Source organism: Bos indicus x Bos taurus, chromosome 13 (assembly GCF_003369695.1).
Source record: "Bos indicus x Bos taurus breed Angus x Brahman F1 hybrid chromosome 13, Bos_hybrid_MaternalHap_v2.0, whole genome shotgun sequence".
Taxonomy (NCBI): domain Eukaryota; kingdom Metazoa; phylum Chordata; class Mammalia; order Artiodactyla; family Bovidae; genus Bos; species Bos indicus x Bos taurus.
In genome coordinates, this window is record NC_040088.1 from 13,485,611 (window position 1) to 13,506,839 (window position 21,229).

Here is a 21,229-nt window from a genome sequence, read left to right on the forward strand (position 1 = left end):
TCTTCAGGAAGGCGGTGCCCGTTGGCACGGTCCTCCTACCTGGCAGCTTCATGGATACTGTTTCTGAACCGAGGACTAGAGGTTTCCACCGCCCACCCCCTGGCTCCTTCAGGACAGAATGGAAACACAAGGACTCGGCAAGAGGACTCTTTATTCCTTCTGATCCTCCCCCAAGGTGAGGGCTTAGGCAGCTGTGTTTTCCTGGCGGAAAGGATGTTTGGAGGCCCCTCCCACTGTAATTTATCCTTTTTTGCCTTCCCTTCCCCAAAGACATTTCTAGGGTACTCTGGTCCCCGCTTGGTCCCCTGCTTTCCATTTGGGGGAAAATCCGCCACCCACCCCAGGTTAGAGCCTCCCTCCGGAGGGCAGCCCTCATGTACGTCATGGCCCGAATGAGGCCAGACCCTGGGCAGGAGGCCACGGCTGGAGAGCAAGGGCTCCAGGCCTAGTTTCCGACATCCTTGGAAAACCCCAGCCCTGCGCGGATATTCACAACGGGGTGAGAAATTCAGGTATGACAGCATGAGAACACAAGCGTTTGTCTGGCTCACACACCCCGCTGAGGCTTCCGGCCTCGGTTCCCCCAGGGGGGCCTGGGTGCCCCCGGTTAGCTCGCAGCCCCGCCTTCTACCTTCCTGACATTTGGGGTTCTGCCCTCCACTTTGGTCCTGGGGGGGTGGTGGGGGGGGGTGGGTAGGGCAAGCCTGGATTAAAGCTTTTAGCCCGTCTAAAGGTCCTTTCTTCCCCAAAGGCGGTGGGAGGGATGGCGGCAGTGGGGTGTCGGCCCTGCTTCCCACAGCCCCTCAGACAGAAACTCATGTGGGTGGTGAAATGACCAGCAAGGGCTGGCGGGGGCGGGGGTGTGGGGAGCGGGCCAGGCAGGTCATCCCCTGCCTGCCCTGGCAGAGTCTAGGGCTGTGTCCTCCATGGAGGTGCGGGGAGGGGCCGGGTGTATGGCATCTCCCTCCCCAGAGGCTGGGGAGGGGGGTCCTAGTGCCTCTGGGGTCTGGATGGGCTGAGACGCCAGGGTACCAGCGGGGGACCGCAGTGACGTCTGGCTGGCTCTAGAGCTGTGGGAAGGGGCCGGGGCTACGGAGGATCTCGCTTCAGAGGGCACAGTGCAGGCTCCTCAGGAGGGCTGGAAGACAATTTATTCCCTGGATGGTTGGCCCCTCTCCTGGGCGTACAGGCCTCAAGCCTCAGAGGGGCCTCTCTCATCTCTGTCCTGTCAGGAGTTGAACCCGGGTCCCAGGTGAAGAGGGAAAGAGACATCAAGGGTGTAGAGAACCTCTGCAAGGACCCAATCATTTCCTGGCTACAGGGCAGGGCCACGCCGAGGCCTGGAGCAGCGGCCCCCTTGCCCCCTCACCGTAGCTCAGCTGGCCAAGACCCGGGGACAGGTGAGGCCACGGCCAGCTCGCAGCCCCCCTCCTCCCCTTCAGCAGGTTGGCCAAGTGGGCATCTGGCTTTACGACCCCCACGCCCTGGGACACACAGTCAGTTCTGGGCTGGGCCATGGTCGGCGGGCAGCCGGAGGCAGGCTCAGGCCAAGGCGTCGAGGTCCACGGGGGCCAGCGGCTCCCGCCAGTAGCAGAAGTTGCTGTATTCAGGGTGGGCCAGGTCTGTGCTGGGGCCGCGGGCCACAGGCGGGAAGAGGAGCTCCACCACCTCGCTGAGCCGCTCGTACCTGCGGGCAGAGGAGCAGGTCCCCATCACGGCAGGGGAGACCTTGCGTTCTGCCTGGGAGCCCTGGACCTGGCAGAGGTGCAGGTCTCCATCACCGCATGTGGACACCTTGCGTTCTGCCTGGGAGCCCTGGACCTGGGGCTGGGAGGGAAGGGGGGTGGTCCCCAGGGGCAGGTAGGTAGGTGGCACTGGGCCCTGGGGAGAGGGCTGGGGCATGGGGGCACGTGGCAGGCCCTCACGTGGACTTGTGGTTCTTTATCAGCTCCTGGCTGAGCTCTCCCCGGGGGTTGACTGTGAAGATGCGGCAGGCAGGCAGGCCGACCTGCCGGTAGGCAGTGACATCCTACGGGAGACGAGGAGGGGTCAGGGGGTCAGAAGGCCGGGAAGGGTAGAGCCGGTAGCTCAGCGTCCCCTGCTCCCCAAGGAGGGGACACTCACATTGGGCCTGTTCCCAAAGGCGGCATAGAAGGGCTGTTCCTGGGGCAGAAAGAGCTGCTGGACATCGCTCAGGCAGGCGATCTTGAACACCTCCGGCTTCCTCTCTATCACCTCCCTGCGGCAGCCGGGGCCGTGGGCAGGGAGGGGGTTAGCGCGCGACCGGATGAGCAGGGTCAGGGGACGGCTGCAGGGTCTGACCCAGCAGATGCCCAAGCGAGGCCTGACACTGGCCCAGCCGGGCCCAGGCTGGCGGTGGGCCTGCATACCTCCCCTCCCTGCCCTGCCCCGCCCCAGTGGTGGGCTTGCGTCCCGCGGGGCAGTTACCTGTGCAGGGCAGAGAAGAGGCTGCTGGGGGACAGCAAGATGGGGCCCTTAGGGAGGCCACAGCCCCTCTCGCTCACCCACTGCAGGTACCCCTTGGTGAGGTTGGCCATGCCGATGGCCCGTGCCGAGCAGTACAGGAACTTGTACCCGTTTCTGCGGGTGAGACGCGGAATCAAAAGACCGGCCCAACCCACCTCGTCTTCGTGGCTACGATCGGCTTAAGCGCAACTCTGGCGCCTCTGCCTGGAGGGGCTTAGGACAGCAGCTGAGCCAGGCCCGGGAGGGAGAAGGGACACGCACAGAGTCCCGAGGCCCAGGTGGACCCAGGCCCGAGGCGAGAACTCGGGCCAGTCTGTAGGCTTCATCTACGGCAGGAAGGCCAGCAGGTAGACTCAGGCCCTGGGCCCGGCCCCACGAGATGAGCCTTTCACAGAGCTGAGGGCCAACAGGTCTCCCCACTCCAGGGACCTGCCCCAGGCTCCTCCTTTGCCCTGGGTCCCCAAGCCTGGCTTCCAGAGGTGGAGGCCAGGGTGGCCTCAGACATCTTGTCACTCCCTCCCTGGGGCCCTGCCCAGCCCAGGCACTCACAGGTGGATTTTGTGGTAGAGACTGGTGATGCCCTGATGTGTCCAGTCTTTCCCCAGTTGGGGCAGAATGTGGCCCAGAGCGTCCGACCTAGACCCACAGAGTAAGTACCCAGTTACTCGGAGACAGTCCCACGTGACCCTCCAGCTCAGGGGGTGTGGCCCAGTGGACTCCCACCCCCACCCCCCAATAGCCCACTGGGAGGGTGGGCCCCTCTCTCTCTCACCCCGTCCCCTAGCACAGAGGGAGGCGAGTCCCCAGGCCCTCCCGGCCCACGGCTGACCCCGCCTCACTTGGTGATGGTGCCGTCAATATCGGAGATGACCACCTTGTCGTCCCACTTCCACAGGTAGATGGTGGCCCTGCAGCGGCAGGTGCCCTGGTACTGGGTGGTCACACTGAAGACCACGTCGTTGGCACCTTCTTGCAGGTTCAGGCGCCGCTGGAGTCGGACGGGGGAGGGGGGCCGTGGCTCAGCCGGACACTGTCCTTCCACCACCCACCCCCACATGTGGCCTTGCCCCTCCACAGGCCTCTTTCTCCTGCTCCTCCCAACTCAGGAACCTTCCTGAATGCATCAGAGGCAGCCATGTAGGCAGAAGGTGGCCACAAGGAGGACTCGAGGGGCTGCTGGTGGGGCCCGTACAGCGCCGGGCACGGGAGCTTTGAGATGAAGCTCATGGACCAAGCCTGGCCCGTGACCCCCGTCCAGGTTTCTCACGTCAGCCTCGGGGCCGACACTGCTCTGGGCGGAGACACCCCACTCCGTGGAGTGGGCACTGAGGGGATCTTCACCGGCAGTCCCCTGCCTGAGGCTAGGGTACCTGTGACATCTCCCCCCGAAGAGAGACCTAGCCCTGCCCTTGGTCCAAAGAGAAGAATCGGTCACAGCTTGTGACCTGGCTGATCCCCAAGCTGGGTGTGCGCCCCTGAGAACCACACAGATAGCAGCTACTCTGTACCAGGCTGGCCAGACCCTGCTGGGCACCTCCCTGGCCAGAGTCACACTTGGGAAAAAAACATTCTTGTTACAGGAGCCACAGTGACTCTAGGGTGTGACTTGGGGGCCTAGGGTTACCAGAGTCTTTGAGAGGCTGTCATCAGAGTTTGATTTCCTGTAGCTTCCAAAGGCAGACCCAGAGCCAGCCAACCCACTACAGGGACATTTTTTTTCTTTTTAATTGCTTTTGGCCATGCTGCAGGGTAGGTGGGATGTTAGTTCCGCTACCAGGGATCAAACCTGTGCCTCCTGCATTGAAAGTGCAAAGCCTTAACCCCTGGACCACCACCAGGGAAGTCCCTGCAGGTTATTTTAAGATTCTATACATAAGAGGGGGCTTTTCTAGCCAGAGTGTCCACCAAAGAATGGGCTTGTCTTCTCCCTGCCTTTGTCCAGGGGTGGGAAGCAGTCCTGGCTGAGATGCCCCTGCGAGGTGGCTGCCAGAGAACGGTGTTACTAACCCACCAGTTTCTTGTCCTTTTGGGGAGGTCAAGGTCAGACTTGGCTTGAAAAGGGACATTTCAAGACTTGGCTTGAAAAGGGACATTTTCAGAGTTTTCTGTCACTTGGGGTGTCTTTACCTCTCACATTTCTCTAATACTCAACTTAAAAAAAAAAAAAAAGGGCTGGCATGTGAAGAAGTGGCACAGACAGGCATCCCCAGGGGAGGATGGCAGATGCTGGGGGATGGATTCTGGGCTTCGGTGAACACAAGCTGTTTTACAGTCGTGCCCTAAGGGCCCTGGGAACACAGTTCTCGCAGCCCCGCCTCCCCCACACCTGCACACACTTACGATCTGACTGGAGGAGAGGCGGAGGGACTTCTTGTAGGCACGGGCGTGGGCTGGGGGCGATGGGGGCGGGGAGGGGGCCTCCAGGATGACGGGGCTGTCCAGGGTGTCGTCCTCGCTGCTCAGGGCTTCTGTCTTCTCCCTGCGGGTGGACCAGCTCTCAAGCCACTTCCCCCAGGCAAGGCTTTCCCTCCTGTATGCGCCCACCCCTCACCCAGGTCACAGGAAGCCTGCCACATGTCCCTGCACCTCTAGGGACCCCTCCCTCTAGGGGCCGCCCACTTAACGGGTGGTGGCAGGCACCAGTACGCAGGCCAGGGGGGTCTCCACCCAAAAGGGTGACTCCACAGAGCCGGAGAGGAGACGCAGGGCGCCCAGCCCCCAGGGTGCTCTCCATGGTCAGGATTCTGGTACCTGCTTCGGAGATGGTGAACTGAGAACTCTGTCCTGGCCAATCCCACCTGCCGCAGGAGCAGTCAGCCCATCCTTGATAACCGCCCCCCACCCCCCAACCCAGCCTTGGACACTGGGCCACTTCAGACATGAGAAAAGGAAGCAAGGTCAGCTGGCCCCTGCGGGAGACAGGATGCCCCACTCCTTCATAAGGTAGCCCCTTGTCTGGGGTGGTTTTCTGGGTACCCCTTCCAGCTCTGCCACTTCCTGGCTGTGAGACCTTTGGTGTATGTAGGTTTTCCCACCTGTGAAATGGGGACATGTCCCAGGAAGAGGAAGGGGTGTAGAAGTGATTGTGGAATGACAAAGACCCACGGCAGGGGAGGGGTGCTGGCTCTACCCGCCCCCCACGGCCATCCTCCCCAGCTCCTGCTCCAGCTGCAGAGCCCCAGCCACGAGATCCAACTTACCCCCGCTGCTCCCGCACTGCGGTTTTCTCCCTCTGGGCGCTGCACTGTGGGGGGAATATCCATCTAGTGAACTCCCGCCCACTGCCCACGCGGGCCCACCCTGGGACCATGATCACCCACCTCCTTGGCCGGGAAATCCCTGCGTCGCCAGGAAAACCACCACCGGCCTCCCTTCCGGGGCATCTTCTCCTTCTCCAGCTTGTCCACAGTGCTCTGTGGGCAGAGGAAGCCCACTGGCATTTTCTCCTGCCCCCACAAACCCACCTTACCTTGCCCGGGCGACCCCCATGACCCCAGAATCTGGGGCTGACCCTAGAGCAAGGTGCTATCTACATGTGGAGGCTAAAGAAGCCTACTCACCCCCATCTTGGGCAATGACTCTAGGAGATAAGCGTGGGAGAACAAAGGCCCCTTCTGCCTGCCTCCACCCCACCCCAGCTAGAGCTGATCCCCCAGCTCTAGCCCAGCCTTGGCCTGGCCTCCAGATCTCATGAATCAAGATCTACTACCATCAGCCCTACTCTAGTGGCCAAAGGCAGTGCTTTGGGAGTTTCTCAAGATCTGGTTCTCCCTGCATGATGCCACCAAGTGGCGGCAGGGACAGTCTCTAGTCAATACCACCCTCAACCTCCAAGACCAACGTGGGCAATTCCTAAGGTTAGTGATCTATCCCCTGAGCAGCCTCCTTCTCTGTACACGTGACCCATCATTGTCTGGTGGGGAAAGCACGACCCTGTGAAAATATCTGATTCTGTTTGTGCTAGGTAATCCTAGGGATAGCTCAGCCCAGGCCCACCTAGGAGACTCATCAGCTTCCTGCAAATACAGAATGGAGAACCCAAGTCAGGAGGACAAGTGCCAGGGTGTCCACCTGGGCAGGGAAGAGGCTGGGGCTTCCCAGGTGCCGCTAGTGGTAAAGAACCAGCCTGCCAATACAGGAGACGTAAGAGCTGCGGGTTCGATCTCTCCCTGGGTCGGGGAGATCTCCTGGAGGAGGGCATGACAATCCACTCTAGTATTCTTGCCTGGAGAATCCCATGACAGAGGAGCCTGGCGGGTTATAGTCAATGGGGTTGCGCAGAGTTGGGCACGACTTAAGGGACTTAGTGCCCACCACTTGGGCTGGTGGAGCTTCTCCTAAGTTTGTCCTCAGTTTGTCTGGGTTAAGGTGAGGAGAGCCAAGCGGGGGGGGGGGGGGGGGGGGCGGGGGCGGGGGAGACCCTCTCCCTTCCCACAGGCTCTGGGGTCCCAGCTTAGACCTACAGCCAACCAGAGGGCAGAGCTGAGGGGCACCAATGGGAGGCACCCGCTGTCAACATCAGGTCATTCGGGCAAGCCTAACCAAGCTAATAAGGATGGGCCAGACAGGGTGGGGCCCTGGATGGCTCCTAAGGGGCAGAAGGGCTGGGTGCAGGTTAGCCCTGTGAGGAGTGGAAGTTCTGGGAGGGACTACAGAGACTGGATCTTCCACTTCTGAGCATCTGCACAGGCTGTTCCCCACCCTCGTTTACTCACCCTTCAGATGTCAGCAAAACCCCTGCTGGAGGCTCTCAAAGGACCCCAGACTGCTTCCCACTTCTCACAGTTGAACTGTATACTCATTTGACTGAGTTTCTGGTTCAGTATCTCCCTATGAGGGCGTGACTCTCCCTGGTGCAGGCCCAGCACATAGTAGGTACTCAACAACTGTGTGCTGATAAAGCAAAACCCCAAGCCCAGCCTGGAGAGGGTCTCCGGGGAAGGTGAGGTGTGGGACCTCCACCTCCCAAGACTGTCTCTCAGATCCAAAAAGCTCCTGCTGAAGACACGTCCCTGTTGCTTCTGGTTTGCCCTGAATTCCTCTGAAGTCGAAATCCATTCCAAATGGACTTAGCCATGGCAGGAAGCCAGGGAAAGGGGGGTGCTTCGGCTACACCGCCTGGGGCAAGGCTTCAGGGAGCCTGAGTCTCTCCTCCCCGAGTGGGTCCTGCCGTCCATCAGCCCCAGGCCCATCTCTGCCCACCCTCCCCTTCCTTGCCAAGGGGCCCCTCCCCCAAGGCTATGGCCACTTCCCCCAGGAGATCTGGGGGGAGCTCCAACCATTACCTTGGGCAGGTTTTTCTGAAAGGCTTGCAGGGACAGGATCATGGGGGCAGCTACAGCCCAGTTATAATGCCTGCAGAGATAGATGGGGTGTCAGGGCTGTGGAGGAAGGGGCGACCCAGCGGCCCAGTCCCAGTACCCACTGCTTGTTGATCTTCACCACCAGGTTCGGGTCGTCTAGGAGGCCGGGGTTTTGGGCGAGGTCCTCGTAGGAGACCAGGTGCTGGCTGAACTTCTCTGGGCGCAGAGGCAGAAAGTGAGAGGTGAGGCTGATGTCCCGTCTGACCCACTGTCCCCGCCCCTCCCGGCTGCCCCATCTCTGCCCCTGGGGCCTCCTGCAGCTTGACCAGAGCAGGGCTCCTGGCTCCCCAGGGCTCCGGCATCTGCTGGTCCCACCCCAGGCCATCCTGGAGTCACAGCTCCGTGTCACTTAACATTGGCCCCATGGGGTCTTGGGGACGCCCAGCACTTGCTGGCCGAGGGTGGGCTCCATGAAGCCTCACGCACACCTCCGCTGCCCACCCTCGAGGGTCTGCCCTCCCTTCTCCTGCCCCCTGGGCTCAGTCTTCGGGAGGGCAGGGGCCACCGCCGAGCATACCCACGGAGACGTCCCTGCTGTCGGCCAGGCCCCCGCAGAGGGACAGCGCCACTGCGTCTGCTGTGTCCGCAATGGGCTCTGGCTCCTGCTCGGGGTTGCAGTCCCCCAGGGGCTTCAGGCTGTCCGGTGCACTCCACTTCCCGGCCCCCAGCCCACTGTTGCTGGGGACGAAAGGACCAACAGGGACGTGAATAGGAGGCGGCAGCTGGGAGGAGGGCCTGGCCCCTGCTAGCCGACCCCTGTCCCCACGGGCCTCGATCCCAAGACACCCTGGAGTCCAGAACCCGGGCACCTCTGGGGGAAGTAAAGGGCTGCGTTCTCAGAGTCCAGGGAGGGCAGGTCATCCAGGTAGATGTCACTGGGGCCCAGGTGCTGGCTTCTTTTCAGGGAACCTGGCGGGAGAGGCGGGGGCATCTGTCGGCCTAACCCAGCGAGGTGGACTCTTGGGAGCACTCTGCGTCCCCTACCCCCGAGCACCACAAGGTGGCGCTGTCTGGCCCAGGGTTAACCCTCTGTAAGGCTGGAAAGGTCCCAGGCCTGCGCTGTGCACTACGGTAGCTCCTGACCACACGACGTTGTGGGGTATAAGTAAACACGGCCTGATGAAGAAATGGAATTTTAAGTCTTATTTAATTTTTTTTTTTTTGGCCGCGCCACAGGGCGTGTGGGATCTTAGTTCCCCAAACAGGGACTGAGTCCTTGCCCCTGCAGTGGAAGTGGGGAGTCTGTACCACTGGATCACCAGGGAAGGCCTCCAAGTGTTACTTCATTTCAATTAATTTTAATTTGGGGATTCCCTGGTGGCTCAGACGGTAAAGAATCGGCCTGCAGTGCAGGAGACCACGGTTCAATCCCTGGGTCAGGAAGATCCCCTGGAGAAGGGAATGGGTTTCCCACTCCAGTATTCTTGCCTGGAGAACTCCATGGACAGAGGAGCCTGGCGGGGTACAGTCTACGGGGTTGCAAAGAGTCGGACACGACTGAGCGACTGACACTTTTACTTTCACTTTCACTTTTAATTTAAATAGGCACTTGTAGCCAGTGACTACCCATGTGGACAGCTTAGGAGCCAATTTCCTCTCTTAACACTCTCCCTGGCCTCGCTTAAGAAACACCATCTGCCTCGGTTCCTAGACACGAAACCTCTCTCCCTCCTCATTGCCATGCTGTTGCCTCTGCCTAGAATTCTCTTCCCCTGGTCCTTACTTGGCTGGATCCTTATGGCCCATGTCTCAGCTCAGGCATCACCTGCTCAGACAGGCCTTCCCCAGTCCCATGATTTAAATAGCTCCCATCCCAACCAATGATTCTGTCTGGTATGTACCACGTTACACTCTCCCTGCTTTACGCCTGTGTCACCTGTCTGCGCCATGGGACTGTGAGTCCCACAAGGAGGGCTGGGCCAGACACAGTGCACACAGTAGGTGCTTAGATGTGCCTGAAGTCCCGGAGTCCACTCAGGGGATGATAACCTGAGGCCAGGGAAGCAGTGGGAGGGGTCCGGCCATCACTCACCTTTTCTCTGGGAGACCCCCTCCGGCTTCCGGGTGTGAGCGGGGTCTTCCAAAGCAGCCCAGCTCCAGGATTTGGATGGAGGACGGGGCCCCGCGTCCCCAGAACTCTGAGTTTTGGTTTCCTCCCTCTCAGGGGCAGAAAGAGGGGGACCCGCCAGAGCGGGCGCCTCCGTGTCAGGCTGAAGAAGGTCAGTGCCAGCCCCTCTCTGCAGGGTTGGGAGTCCCGGAGGGTCCACACCAATCACAGAGGTGGAGGGGGTGCTGGGCGCCCCCTGAGGCGGAGAGGCTGTCCTGGAGCTGGCATCAGCGACCACCGAGGACTCGGGCCACTCAGCTTTGCCCACCTTCAATCAAACAGACGGGGCACGATGGGGACAGGGAAGGGCCTGCTTCTCACACCCTGCAAGGCCTCAGGGAGGCAGGCCAAGTCTCAGTCACTCCAGTCCTGACCCGCAGGGGCCATGGAGCCTCTAAGAGGTAAGGCTGGGGGGCTGACACAGAGGGGACTCACCTTCGGCAGCCTCCCCCAGGCCCACTGCATGTGGGACTCCGCTCTCAGGGGACTGGGTTCGGGGGTCCGCAGTTCCAGCTCCGAGTCACTCTTGGGAGATGTTAGCTCACCTGGTGAGAGGCTGCAGGAAGCAAGAACTCAGGGGCCCCAAAGCCAGCCGGCCGCCCCCTGCCACCCTCTCCAGCCTGGGAACGTTTTTTTGTGTGTGTGTAACATGGATTTGTACCTGTGTTGGATCTAGAATATATAAAGAATATATAAATATATAAAGAACTCCTGTAAATCAACAATAAGAAGGCAATCCAGTTTAAAAAAGAGAAAACAACAATGGGCAAAGCTGTGATTTCTTTTTCTTGGGCCGTGTGCCATGTGAGATCTTACTTCCCCAAGCAGGGATTCAACCCACACTCCCTGCGTTGGATGTATAGAGTCTTAACCACTGGGGCACCAGGCAAGTCCCAGGTTGTGACTTCTTAATGGGTTTAGGGGTTCCGTTAAGGGTGTGAAAAGGCTTTAGAACTCGAGGTGGGTGATGGTTCTACAATACCGTGAGTATACTAAATGCCACTGAACTGTGTCCCTTAAAATGGCTGACGATGAGTTAGTTGCTCAGTCGTGTCCGACCCCATGTACTTTAGTCTGCCAGGCTCTTCTGTCCATGGGATTCTCCAGGCAAGAATACTAGAGTGGGTAGCCATTCCCTTCTCCAGGGGATCTTCCTGACCCAGGGATAGAATCCAGGTCTCCTGCATTGCAGGCAGATTCTTTACCGCTTGAGCCACCAGGGAATTATTTAAAATGGTTAAAATGATAAATTCTCTATGTTTTTTCTTTTCAACTTTTTGGCTGTACCATGCAGCATGTGGGATCCTAGTTCCCCAATCAGGGATCAAACCCATGCCCCCAGCCTTGGAAGTGTGGAGTCTTAACTACTGCTGCTGCTGCAGCTAAGTCACTTCAGTCGTGTCTGACTCTGTGCGACCCCAGAGACGGCAGCCCATCAGGCTCCCCTGTCCCTGGGATTCTCCAGGCAAGAACACTGGAGTGGGTTGCCATTTCCTTCTCCAATGCATGAAAGTGAAAAGTGAAAGTGAAGCCGCTCAGTCATGTCCGACCCTCAGCGACCCCATGGACTGCAGCCTTCCAGGCTCCTCTGTCCATGGGAGTCTCCAGGCAAGAGCACTGGAGTGGGGTGCCATTGCCTTCTCCAGTTTAACTAGTAGTTAGTCTTAACTACTAGACCACCAGGGAAGTCCCATGTGTATTTTACTGCAATAAAAAAACAAATGGGCAAGACAGTTGAATATCAACACTTTACACAAAAGATATACAGGGTGGTAGATGCAATAAATATGTTCTGTATCATTACTCATCGGCAAAATGTACATGGAGACCCCTCTCAGGGGCCTTGGCTTTGAGTCTCTGCCTGTAGCCCTCCTGGACGCTCACCTGGCCTGGGGGTGCCACTCGCCGTCAGAGTAGGGGTAGATGTCTTTGGGCTCCGGAGGGGACTCCCCTTCTGGCTGGATGCTGCTGAGGGGGCCACGGGGGAATAAACGGTCACTGACAGGACAGGTACCCTGGGCAGGGCATGGAAGCCTGGACATCACCGAGGAAGTAAAGCAACGAAAGCCCAGAGAGGTCAAGGACCTGGCCCAGGGTCACACAGCATTGCCAGAGGAAACTGAGCTTGAAGCCCAGGTGGCGTGCCCACACCCTCAGCCCCGTACATACCCTGGGGGCTCCGGCCTTGGCTTTTCCAGCAGGGATGGCTCACTCTCAGCGCCCGCCTCCAGCTCCTCTGAACTAGAATCGGCTGCCACCGTGCCCTCCTTCCGCTTGGTTTTCCTCCTGCGCCGTTTCTTCTTCCGCCCACTGGAGGCCATGCCCGCGATGCTGGCGTCAGGCTCGCTGGTGGTGCCCAGCTGGGAGTCCGAAGGGAACCCCGCCAGGCCCCCCCAAGGGATGGGTGATGTGCATAGGCGGGGAGGCACGTCTTCCTGTGGAGCAAAGCAGGGGCAGGGCTAAGCGGGTGGGAAAACAGGCCTGGAGGCTGGACGGGGCGGCGCTCGCATGGCCCTGTGACTTGCTGGCTTCCGAGCTCCTCACGGAGGTAAGGCAGCCCCAAACCCCAGGCCCTGCCCAGAGGGTCACCAGTGAAGATGCGCTCACTTCATCGCTCTCCAGCTCCTGGACAAAGAAGGCCTCCCCGCTGTCCCCCAGCTTCATGTGCAGGTCCACCGGCTCCCCGTTGATCTCGATGTCCACCTGTAACGGGGCGTGGTGGAGCGGGGGTCCCCGCTGTCGTCCTCCACTCCCACCGCTTGTCCACTGGCCTCCAGGCTGGTCCTGGGACACAGGCTGCCTGCTGTCCCAGCGCACTGCACTTTCTGGACCTCTCTCTTCCCTCCCCACCTTGGGGGCCCCGATCCCCACTCTGAGGGTATCTGCTCACCATCTCAATATTCTTGTTCATGCCTTGGTTTTTGTGTTCCTGTCTCTCCCACAGCCCACCAGCACAAGAACATGATTTTTTGGCCACCCCATGTGGCACGTGGGATCTTTGTTCCCTGACCAGGGATTAAACCCACATCCCTGCACTGGAAGGATGGAGTCTTAACCCCTGGACCACCAGGGAAGTCCCAGAACATGATCCATCTTGTCACTGGTGGGTCCCAACATCCAGGAGCACACCCGAACAGTTGTGCATGACATGAACAGTGTTAATAATGACCCTTTCCTGGGCACTCTCTAGAGTGTGTTATACAGACCATCTCATTTAACCTTCACAACCACCCCTGGCCATAGCTCCCATCATCATCCCCACTTTACAGATGAGGAAAATGAGGCTCAGAGGGGTTAAGTAATTTTCTGGGAAGTAGCCAAGTGAGGCTATGAACTCAGAAAGTCTGAGGCCACAACCCAAGCCCTTAACCAGTCAGCTACACCATCTCCTGAAAGGTTACACTCTCCTATTAGGATTTGGGAAAGTCACCCTATTGTGAAGGGGGTCTGGGCTCACCAGACCAGAACTCGGTGTAAATAAAAATCTGTCATGTTTGTCTGAGCCCCGTAAAGACGGAGCTGGTCTCCTAAGGGGAAGGAACTAACTTGTGAGTAACTCCGCCTACCTGTCCCCAGTGAGCTCCGAGTTCATCATCAGGGAGACGAGAATGTACCCACTCACACAGGTGCAGTGACTTACCAGGAGCACACAGGTAGGTCTCAGGAAGCTGAAGCCAGTCTAATGGCCCCACTACAGAAGCCTGCCCTGATATGCTGCTTGCAGGAGAAAGCAGGGACCCTACCGGACCAGAAGCCCCAATCCAACCCCAAGAAAATACAAAAGAAGGGAAGCCTGCCCAGAGGATGTACTGCCACCCCAGGGAGGTCTGGGTCCTGTCCTGGCTCCCAGAGCCCACCCCCCACCCCGGGGGGCCCCTCTCCTGGCCAACACTCACCACCTTCTCCCGCGAGCGCAGGACGCCCAGCTTGCCAAAGCGCACGTGGAAAGGCGAGCATCGGAAGGAGCCGTCCACCTGCCTCACCACCAGCACGTCGATGCCCCCGCTCAGCGTGGCCGGGTTCAGGCCCCGGTATAGGCCCTTCACCGTACCGAACACGGTCTCCGCCAGCTGCCCCATGTAGTTCATGGCTGTGCCGGGGAAAAAGTGGAGGTGCTGGGCCCACCCCCCTTTTGGGGAAGGCCCCGCAGCCTGACCCCCCGGGACCTACCTCAGGCTTCCGGCGTGTGGTCCTGGTGGTCCTCGGAGTGCCTCCGCAGACGCGCAGCCGTGATGGGCTGGGAGGCGCGCCTGTAGACGTGGGTTCTGATCCCAGCCGGCCGTGGGGCTGCTTCCCTTCTCCAAGTGCAATGCTCACTTCTGTCAAATCGGGGCACCGGGTAAGGCCATTCAGGGCGCCGCGAGCCTCTAAATGCCATGAGTAATCATGACCACAGTGCTCAGTGGCAGGGCTCCTGTCGTCTTTACGACAACCCGCCAGGCAGGCCGAGCAGGTCATTATCCCTGTTTACAGACAAGCCAGGCTCAGAGAGGCGGAGTGACTTGTCCATGATCTCACCACTCGTCAGGAGAGGAGCCAGGATTCGCTCCCAGGCCTGGGTGTTTGCAGAGCCCTTGGTGTGAACCTCTGGGATGGCCTGACTGTGGAGGCAGGGAGAGGGGAGGCACCCCAAGTTAGGGTACAGTGAGGGGCCAGCCTCATGGCAGATCAGGCCCAGGGCCCCCATGGGTCACACGGGACAGTCCCAGGCAGAGGGGGAGAAGGGGACCTCAGTTTTCCCATCTGAGAAATGGGTTGCTTGCTGCCTCCTGGTCCTAGGAGTAAAAGGGACCTTGCAGGGCCATTGTGGCTAATGTGTAGGGGGCCAAGGGTGGAGGTAACCCTGGTACCCAAGGCTTTGCTCAGTTCTCAGATGCTTACAGTAAGGCATCCCTCACAGCTGGGCCCAAACTACGAAATTTACAGCCCAAACTCCCAAATTCTTCCCAGTTTCCCTGGGACATGTGGGAAGCCCATTCATAGCCACAACCTGATCCCAGTGTCTGTAGTCATAGTTCTCAGCCCTGACCCCACTCCTCAGACCCACATTCAGGCCTTGGGCTGGCCCCTGGCCTATCACAGCTGTTCCTTCTTCTTTCAGCTAAACTGGTCCCTCCAGCTCTCACACCAGCCAGAGCTGGGTCAGCCAGAGGCAGGAGCCATAGCAGCTGCGGAGAAGAGCCAGGGCCATAATGAGAACCACCTCCACGCTGGCCCGGTGCCCGCCCCACCAGCTTCAGCTCATCACCCCTTCCCTGATGGCCAATGGCAGTGGGCTATACCCTTCTGGCTGCCGGGACCCAAACCATCCCACCTTCACAGGGCACTTCCTTCTGATCCTGCATCCTCTAGGCAGACCTGCCATGCAAGATCACCTGTCAAACAAGTCGAGTGACTTATCTGAACCCTATGAAGCTAGCAGGCTATAGATGGGGGGAGGGAGTGATGACTCATATCCTGGTTTCCTGATTCCATACCATGGTTCCTTCCCTTCCGTGGTCCCCAAACCACACCACAGTCATCTACAAAGAGGGCCGCCCTCTTTGCACAGCCCTGTAATGCCTCACTAAAATCCCAAATGTGCTGCTCCAGAGCCCAGCATCACCTGGGAGCTAGTTAGAAACAGAGAGCTTCACAAAGATAAAGTCCTATGAGAATTGCTAAAGTGAGAAATTGGGATAAAATGAAACTCTTTGGACTCCTCTAAAATGTCACTCAAATTGAACACATCTTTTACCTGCAAGGCACGCCTGCTGCGTGGTAGGTGAAAACTCCCACTTTGGTTTCTCCATCCTTAACACTACAGTACGAATATGGGAGACCCACTGACAAAGAGAGACATGTGGTGGGCAGGGCTTTAGATCACTGAGCCCAGGAAAACAGAGAAGACTCCAGAAGCTTCTAGGAATATTAAAGCAGCAAGCATTGGCTTCCTCAGCGGCAAAGAGTCCAGCAGTTAAGAATCCTGCATTGTCACCTGGCAATGCAGGGGATATAGGTTCGATCCCTGATCCGGGAAGATCTCACATGCTGTGGAGCAACTAAGCCCATGCATCACAATGACTGAGTCAGCGCTCTAGAGCCCAGGAGCTGCAACCACGTGAACCCGAGAGCCCGGGCACTGCAAAGAGAGAAGTCACCGCTATGAGAAGCCCACGCACCGCAATGAAAAGTAGAGCCCACTCGAAGCTAGAGAAAGCCTTCGCGGCAAGGAAGACCCAGCACAGCCAAAAATAAATAAGTATATACAATTTTTTTTTTTAAGGAGCAAAAGCAGGAGAGGGGCACCCCGGGAGTGGGGGCAACGTTCTGCCCTGCACAGAGCAGAAGAGTCGGTGGTGGGTGGGCGGGGAAGGGGCGGAGGAGATAGGCTCAGCTCCACCTGCTCCTGGGTTTCTCAACTTTACCACCACTGCTGTTTGGGGCTGGATAATTCTTTGTTGTGGGGTTGGCGGGCGGCTTGTAAGATGTTTAGCAGCATTCCTGGTCTACCCACTAGATGCCAAGTGGCACCCTCCCTCCTGACAACCAAACTGTCTCCAAACTTTGTCAAATGTCCCCTGGGGGGCAAAACTGCCCCCAGCTGAGAGCCGCTGGGATAGGAGAAAGCTCAGTGGCAGAGGGGGGAGCCGGGTCTTACTCTGATCCACTCATGGGATGTGGTCTGGCAAGTAACTTGCTGGCCTCAGTTTCCCCTTCTATGAAACTCGGCCTGGATTTCTCAGACCTTCTCAGCTCTAATGTCATGGGAGCCTAGAATTCATTCCTCTCCTTGCTCCCCCGCTCACAAGTGGATGTCCCACCTCTGTCTGCTCAGTATTTTGGAGGGGAGGGGGAGAGCCTTGTGAGTCAAGCCCTGGGCTCCCTTCCCTCTACCTGTACCCATTCCTGAAGACACCTCCTGTCTCCGGGACCAGCTCTGCCTCCTTGGTCTGCTCTGGATGGAGGAGAGCTCTGCTTGGCTCCCCTATACTCCCCTTTACCCTCAAACTCACAGGTCTAAAACCAAATATGTCCCCTTCCCCTGGGAACTTGGTTAGCTTAATTCCTCTAAGGACTCATGGCTACCCCTCCCTCCCAAGGCCTCTGAATCCTATTCCCCAATTTCCTGCTCATCTGGCCCCCTCTTTCCTGCTGTCCTAGATCAAGGCTTTGTGACCAATGCGCAGATCCTGGGGGGCAGCAGGCAGTGTGGTTTAAGGCACCAGACTGTCTCTCTGACCCTTACTAGCTGTGACCCTGGGCAAGTCACTTCATCTCTTTGAGCCTCAGCCGCAGCCTCCTAAATGGGAATAACACAGGGATGCCTGGGTAAGTCATGACATAATTGGTATAAAGCAGCGGCAGGCACTGAACGCCCAGCCACACCACCTGTCAGTTGCAGCACTGTTTTCGGAATCGTGACTGTCCTCACTCACTCAGGCTGGTGCTGAGGGCAGGACAGGTCAGACTCCAATGCATGGCCCCGGCCCTGAGTTGACAGTTCAGACTTAACTTGGCATTCAAGGCCCTGCAAATGGTGGCCTTGCTGACAACCAAACTGTCTCCAAACTTTGTCAAATGTCCCCTGGGGGACAAAACTGCCCCCAGCTGAGAGCTGCTGGGATAGGAGAAAGCTGAGTGGCAGGTTTCTGCAGGCCTCAGAAAGCTGAGGCCAGGGTGCCCAGGCCTCAGAGTCCACAAACATCTACATGCCACCCCACCCCACCAGGCCTGCACACAACCCCACCACAGGGAAGGCAGAACAAGCTGCCATGGGTGTCAGCCCTCAGCCTTTCTGGGCTCCCAGATTCAGGGATGGTGGCGTGTAGTGCTCTGTCTAGGACCAGAGGGTGTCGGAGGGTCAGCCCTGCTCCAGCTGTGCAAGAGAGACAATTCCACCCAGGATCCCTAGCTGCCTTCACAGCTGCTGCCTCTGACCTGCCCAGTCTCAGGGCCGGCGGGGCAAGGGTCAGACCTTGTCTTGCAACTGAGGACACTCAGTACCAGAGAGGGTGGGTGTCTTCCCTAGCGTCACAGTCTGCCTGAGGGGTGAAGCTGGGGGTGGTGGTGGTGGTGAAACTTTCCCCCAGAGAGGTTTTTATATCTCATTCTCTCCCGATCCCCCATTCTGGATGTCCCGGGACCCCGGAGGCGCTCCCTCCCCGGAGGGAGAGGGATGAAGTGAGGCCCGGCTCCACCACCCCGGAGTTCCCTTCGGATATCTGGAGAGGGAGTCGGGCCCGGATCGGGAAGGAATGAGGGTCAGATGGCAGGGCAGATGGGCGGGGCCGGGTGGGGCGGGGGACGGGGACCTCATCTCCGGCCCTGTTTGGGCCCTACCTGGGGAGCTGCCCACTGGACTCCGGGATCCCGGAGCGCCGCTTCTACCTGAGGGCACAGGGTCAGCAGGTAAAGTGTCTCCGGACCCGCACTCCCTAGCCACTTCCGGCTCCTCTAGGACTGGGCGAGATCCCGGTTCCGCCCCTTCCACGAGCTAAGGGCGGCCTCTGCAGGTCCCAATCCGTCTGGACTCCACCCACCAGGGAGGCCCGCCCTGCCCGATCCCCACGCCCAAGGGCGCCCTTTCACCTACAGTGTCCGGGGCGGGGCCGACTCCAGGCCCCGCCCCCCGGATCCAGTCCGCCCCGCCCCCAAGCTCCAGCCCGCCCCGCTCCCCGAGCTCCAGGCCTGGCTCCTGGGCCCCAGTCCACCCCGCTCCCCCGGGCTCCAGTCCGCCCCGCCTCCGGGCTCCAGTCCGCCCCGCCCCCCGAGTTCCAGGCCCCGCCCCCGGGCTCCAGCCCGCCCTGCCCCGCCCCGCGCCCTAGTGCTCCCCGAGGGACCATCCCCGTGGCCCGCCACCACCCCAGCCCCGGGAACCGCGGAAAAGCCAGGACTTTGGAATCGAGCCGACTTAAGCCTGCCTGGCTTTGCTCCTAGCTCGCTGTGCGACTTTGGTAAATTCTTTCCCCCATCTGACCCCGCTTTCTGCTTTATGGGGATAGCGCCCCCGCCCTTGCAGGATTTTCGAGATGACCTGAAATGACTTTGTGAAGCATCAGGCGCTCGAAAGTCCCCTCTTAGGGGCAGCTTGGAGTTCCTAATCCCACCTCCAACATCCCCCCGACCCTCCTCCAAGGCTGGATCGGATCCTCGTATTATTCACTCACATGGCCCACAGCTATAATTTCATATTCGCTTGAATTTGATGTTATGGTCTGTATCTTGGAATTCCGTGAGAGCAGGTCGCGTTCATGCTTACACCCCAGCGTCCAGTTCAGTCCTGAAATACAGCAGGAACTCAATAAATGCCCGCTCTTCATTCCATCCCGCCTATGCAACCCTGGTGGAGCGGAAGTGGGGTCAATACCTCCATCGGCCAGCAGAGGGCAGGCGATGACCAGCTTTCTCGCCGAGCTGGAAGTCCAGGTGCGCGAAGATTTGAAGCATCCATGGACCCGCAAGCCGCGGGCCGGGGGCTTGGGCATCTGTGGTTCGTGACTTGTCCTGGACCAAAGACGTCTCCGACAACCTGTGAGGATGGACGGCCCATGAAGATGCTCTGAGAAAGGTCAGCAGGTGAAGGAGTTTGCTGTAAAGGCAGAGGAAACCCAGGAAAAGCTGGGAGGAATGGGACTCAATGGCAAAGAGTCAGGCTAAGAAAGTACTAGCCGGTGGGGATCGAGAGGTGGCCGCTGTTGTTCTGTGACTCGAGATGGCAGGACCTGGCTGGAAGGACCTCAGCTGTTCTAGGTTTAGCAAAAGTCATTTGGTGTCAGTCCTGAAACCGGGCTGTGTCTGCTGGTATCTCAGAAGAGCCCGGGTGGGAGCAGAGCTATTTCGGGTGGCCAGAGGGCAGAGTCATGCCACAAACATGTCTGTGGAAGCACTGTATATAAACTCTATATTCAGCAGGGAAACCCTGGAAACTTCAGAAATCCTTCAAGGGAGTCTGGGAGGGAAGAGAGGAGAGAGAACAGGGGTTGTGGCTACAGATAGCACAGTAATTCTACCTCTGGGAGCCTCAATTTCCTCATCTGCAAGATGGAGATAAAAATCTACCTTGTAGGATTGCATTGGATTAAACAGGATGAACTGAATCAGTGGTTCTCAACCTTGGTCGCACACTGAAATCTCTGTGCCCTTGGCAAATACTGATGCCTGGGGTGCGAGAATTAAAAAACAACAACTCTCCGGGTGATTGTAATGTGCTGCCAAGGCTGGGAACTACAGAGCGAAATAAAACACTGACCACAGAGCAGGGCACATACTAGGGGTTCAACAGTGTTTAGCACATTTTTTAAAAAATGGAGCACACATTGTTTTCATTGTTCTTTGTTAGAGAAATAAGTTGATACAAAGATTGTTGCAGAAATTGAATTTCCGACAAGCTTGTTTCCGGAGAGATGAATCATCTGGGATTTGATGCTTCTGGAGGTGGGGGAAGACAGAGGCAGCCTCGGGTAGTATGACTTGTCCTAACACCCAGCTGAGCTGAACAAGGCAGGGACCACCCTGTTCTAGCTTGCGGTTTGCATCACCCACCGTCTCTGAGGCATCCTTTGAGCACGCAAGCAGCGTGAATGCTTGTGTTTGCCCACTTCTGGGGTTAAGGATAGAGGCAGTTTTCTCCTCTCCCTCAGTGTCCTCAAGCGGTGGTGGTGGGTGGGGGTATGCCACTGTTTGTCTTTTGAGTAACCCGTCAGTGCAGGGGGGCACTTCCTTCTCTGTGGATCTTGGTAGCCGTATGCGCTTTGTCACAGACCCGGTGATTATTCACTGCACCCCACTGCTTTCTTGCTGGGTGAACCCAGCCTGAAGTGCCATGAGGACCCACTCACCCAGGCCTGCAGCTGTGACCCCTTGCCATGGGCAGCAAGACTGGCTGCAGGAGTGGGCTCCTCAACCACTCCTGGTGGTCTGGCCTCGCTGAAGGTGGAAAGGGAGGCAGAGAAACCCGCACTGACTCCCTCCAGATACGGACTTGTGAGTTGGGCGGCAGACGGTGTCTGGCCAGCGTGATCAGGTTTAGCAAATAAAAATACAGGATGACCAATTAAATTTGAGGGGCTTCCCTGATGGCTCAGATGCTAAAGAATCTGCCTGCAAGGTGGGAGAACTGGGTTCAATCCCTGGGTTGCGAAGATCCTCTGGAGAAGGGAATGGCTACCCACTCCAGTATTCTTGCTTGGAGAATTCCATGGACGGAGGAGTCTGGCAGGCTACAGTCGGGGTCCCAAAGAGTCGGACACGACTGAGCAACTGACACATTATACTCAACAGTTATTCATTG

At 58.4% G+C, this 21,229-nt stretch overlaps 1 protein-coding gene across 7 annotated transcripts; it reads right to left on the reverse strand.

Annotated features, from left to right (window-relative positions):
- Window positions 1-131: 131 nt before the first annotated feature.
- LPIN3 (lipin 3) lies at window positions 132-19,490 on the reverse strand. Of its 7 annotated transcripts, XM_027558532.1 has the most exons (22): window positions 19,307-19,490; window positions 19,107-19,219; window positions 14,128-14,276; window positions 13,854-14,047; window positions 12,565-12,660; window positions 12,127-12,392; window positions 11,842-11,925; window positions 10,393-10,513; window positions 9,883-10,225; window positions 8,660-8,759; window positions 8,368-8,528; window positions 7,913-8,006; window positions 7,773-7,842; window positions 5,808-5,900; window positions 5,688-5,731; window positions 4,828-4,966; window positions 3,327-3,475; window positions 3,037-3,123; window positions 2,449-2,601; window positions 2,125-2,239; window positions 1,926-2,029; window positions 132-1,687 (listed from the first exon to the last, which is right to left on the reverse strand). In XM_027558532.1, the coding sequence occupies exons 4-22, from the start codon at window positions 14,043-14,045 to the stop codon at window positions 1,543-1,545; spliced, it is 2,556 nt and encodes an 851-aa protein (XP_027414333.1). In that variant the 5' UTR covers window positions 14,046-14,047; window positions 14,128-14,276; window positions 19,107-19,219; window positions 19,307-19,490; the 3' UTR covers window positions 132-1,542. The 7 variants fall into 7 exon arrangements, with proteins under 7 accessions (XP_027414333.1, XP_027414332.1, XP_027414335.1 ...); XM_027558531.1 differs by having other exon boundaries at window positions 19,107-19,490; XM_027558534.1 differs by lacking the exons at window positions 19,107-19,219; window positions 19,307-19,490 and adding an exon at window positions 18,280-18,461 and having other exon boundaries at window positions 11,842-11,922.
- Between the last annotated feature and the right edge of the window lie 1,739 nt (window positions 19,491-21,229).

Bases quoted from the DNA above. Each gene is read 5' to 3' on its own strand.
- LPIN3 (XM_027558532.1), bottom strand. From the start codon at position 14,045: ATGAACTACATGGGGCAGCTGGCGGAGACCGTGTTCGGTACGGTGAAG. The intron at 10,514-11,841 runs GTGAGCGTCCAG...TGCTTCCTGCAG, and splicing joins GAGTGGCACCCCCAGGCCAG to CCTCTCACCAGGTGAGCTAA. The intron at 3,124-3,326 runs GTGAGGCGGGGT...CTGTGGGTCTAG, and splicing joins ATTGACGGCACCATCACCAA to GTCGGACGCTCTGGGCCACA.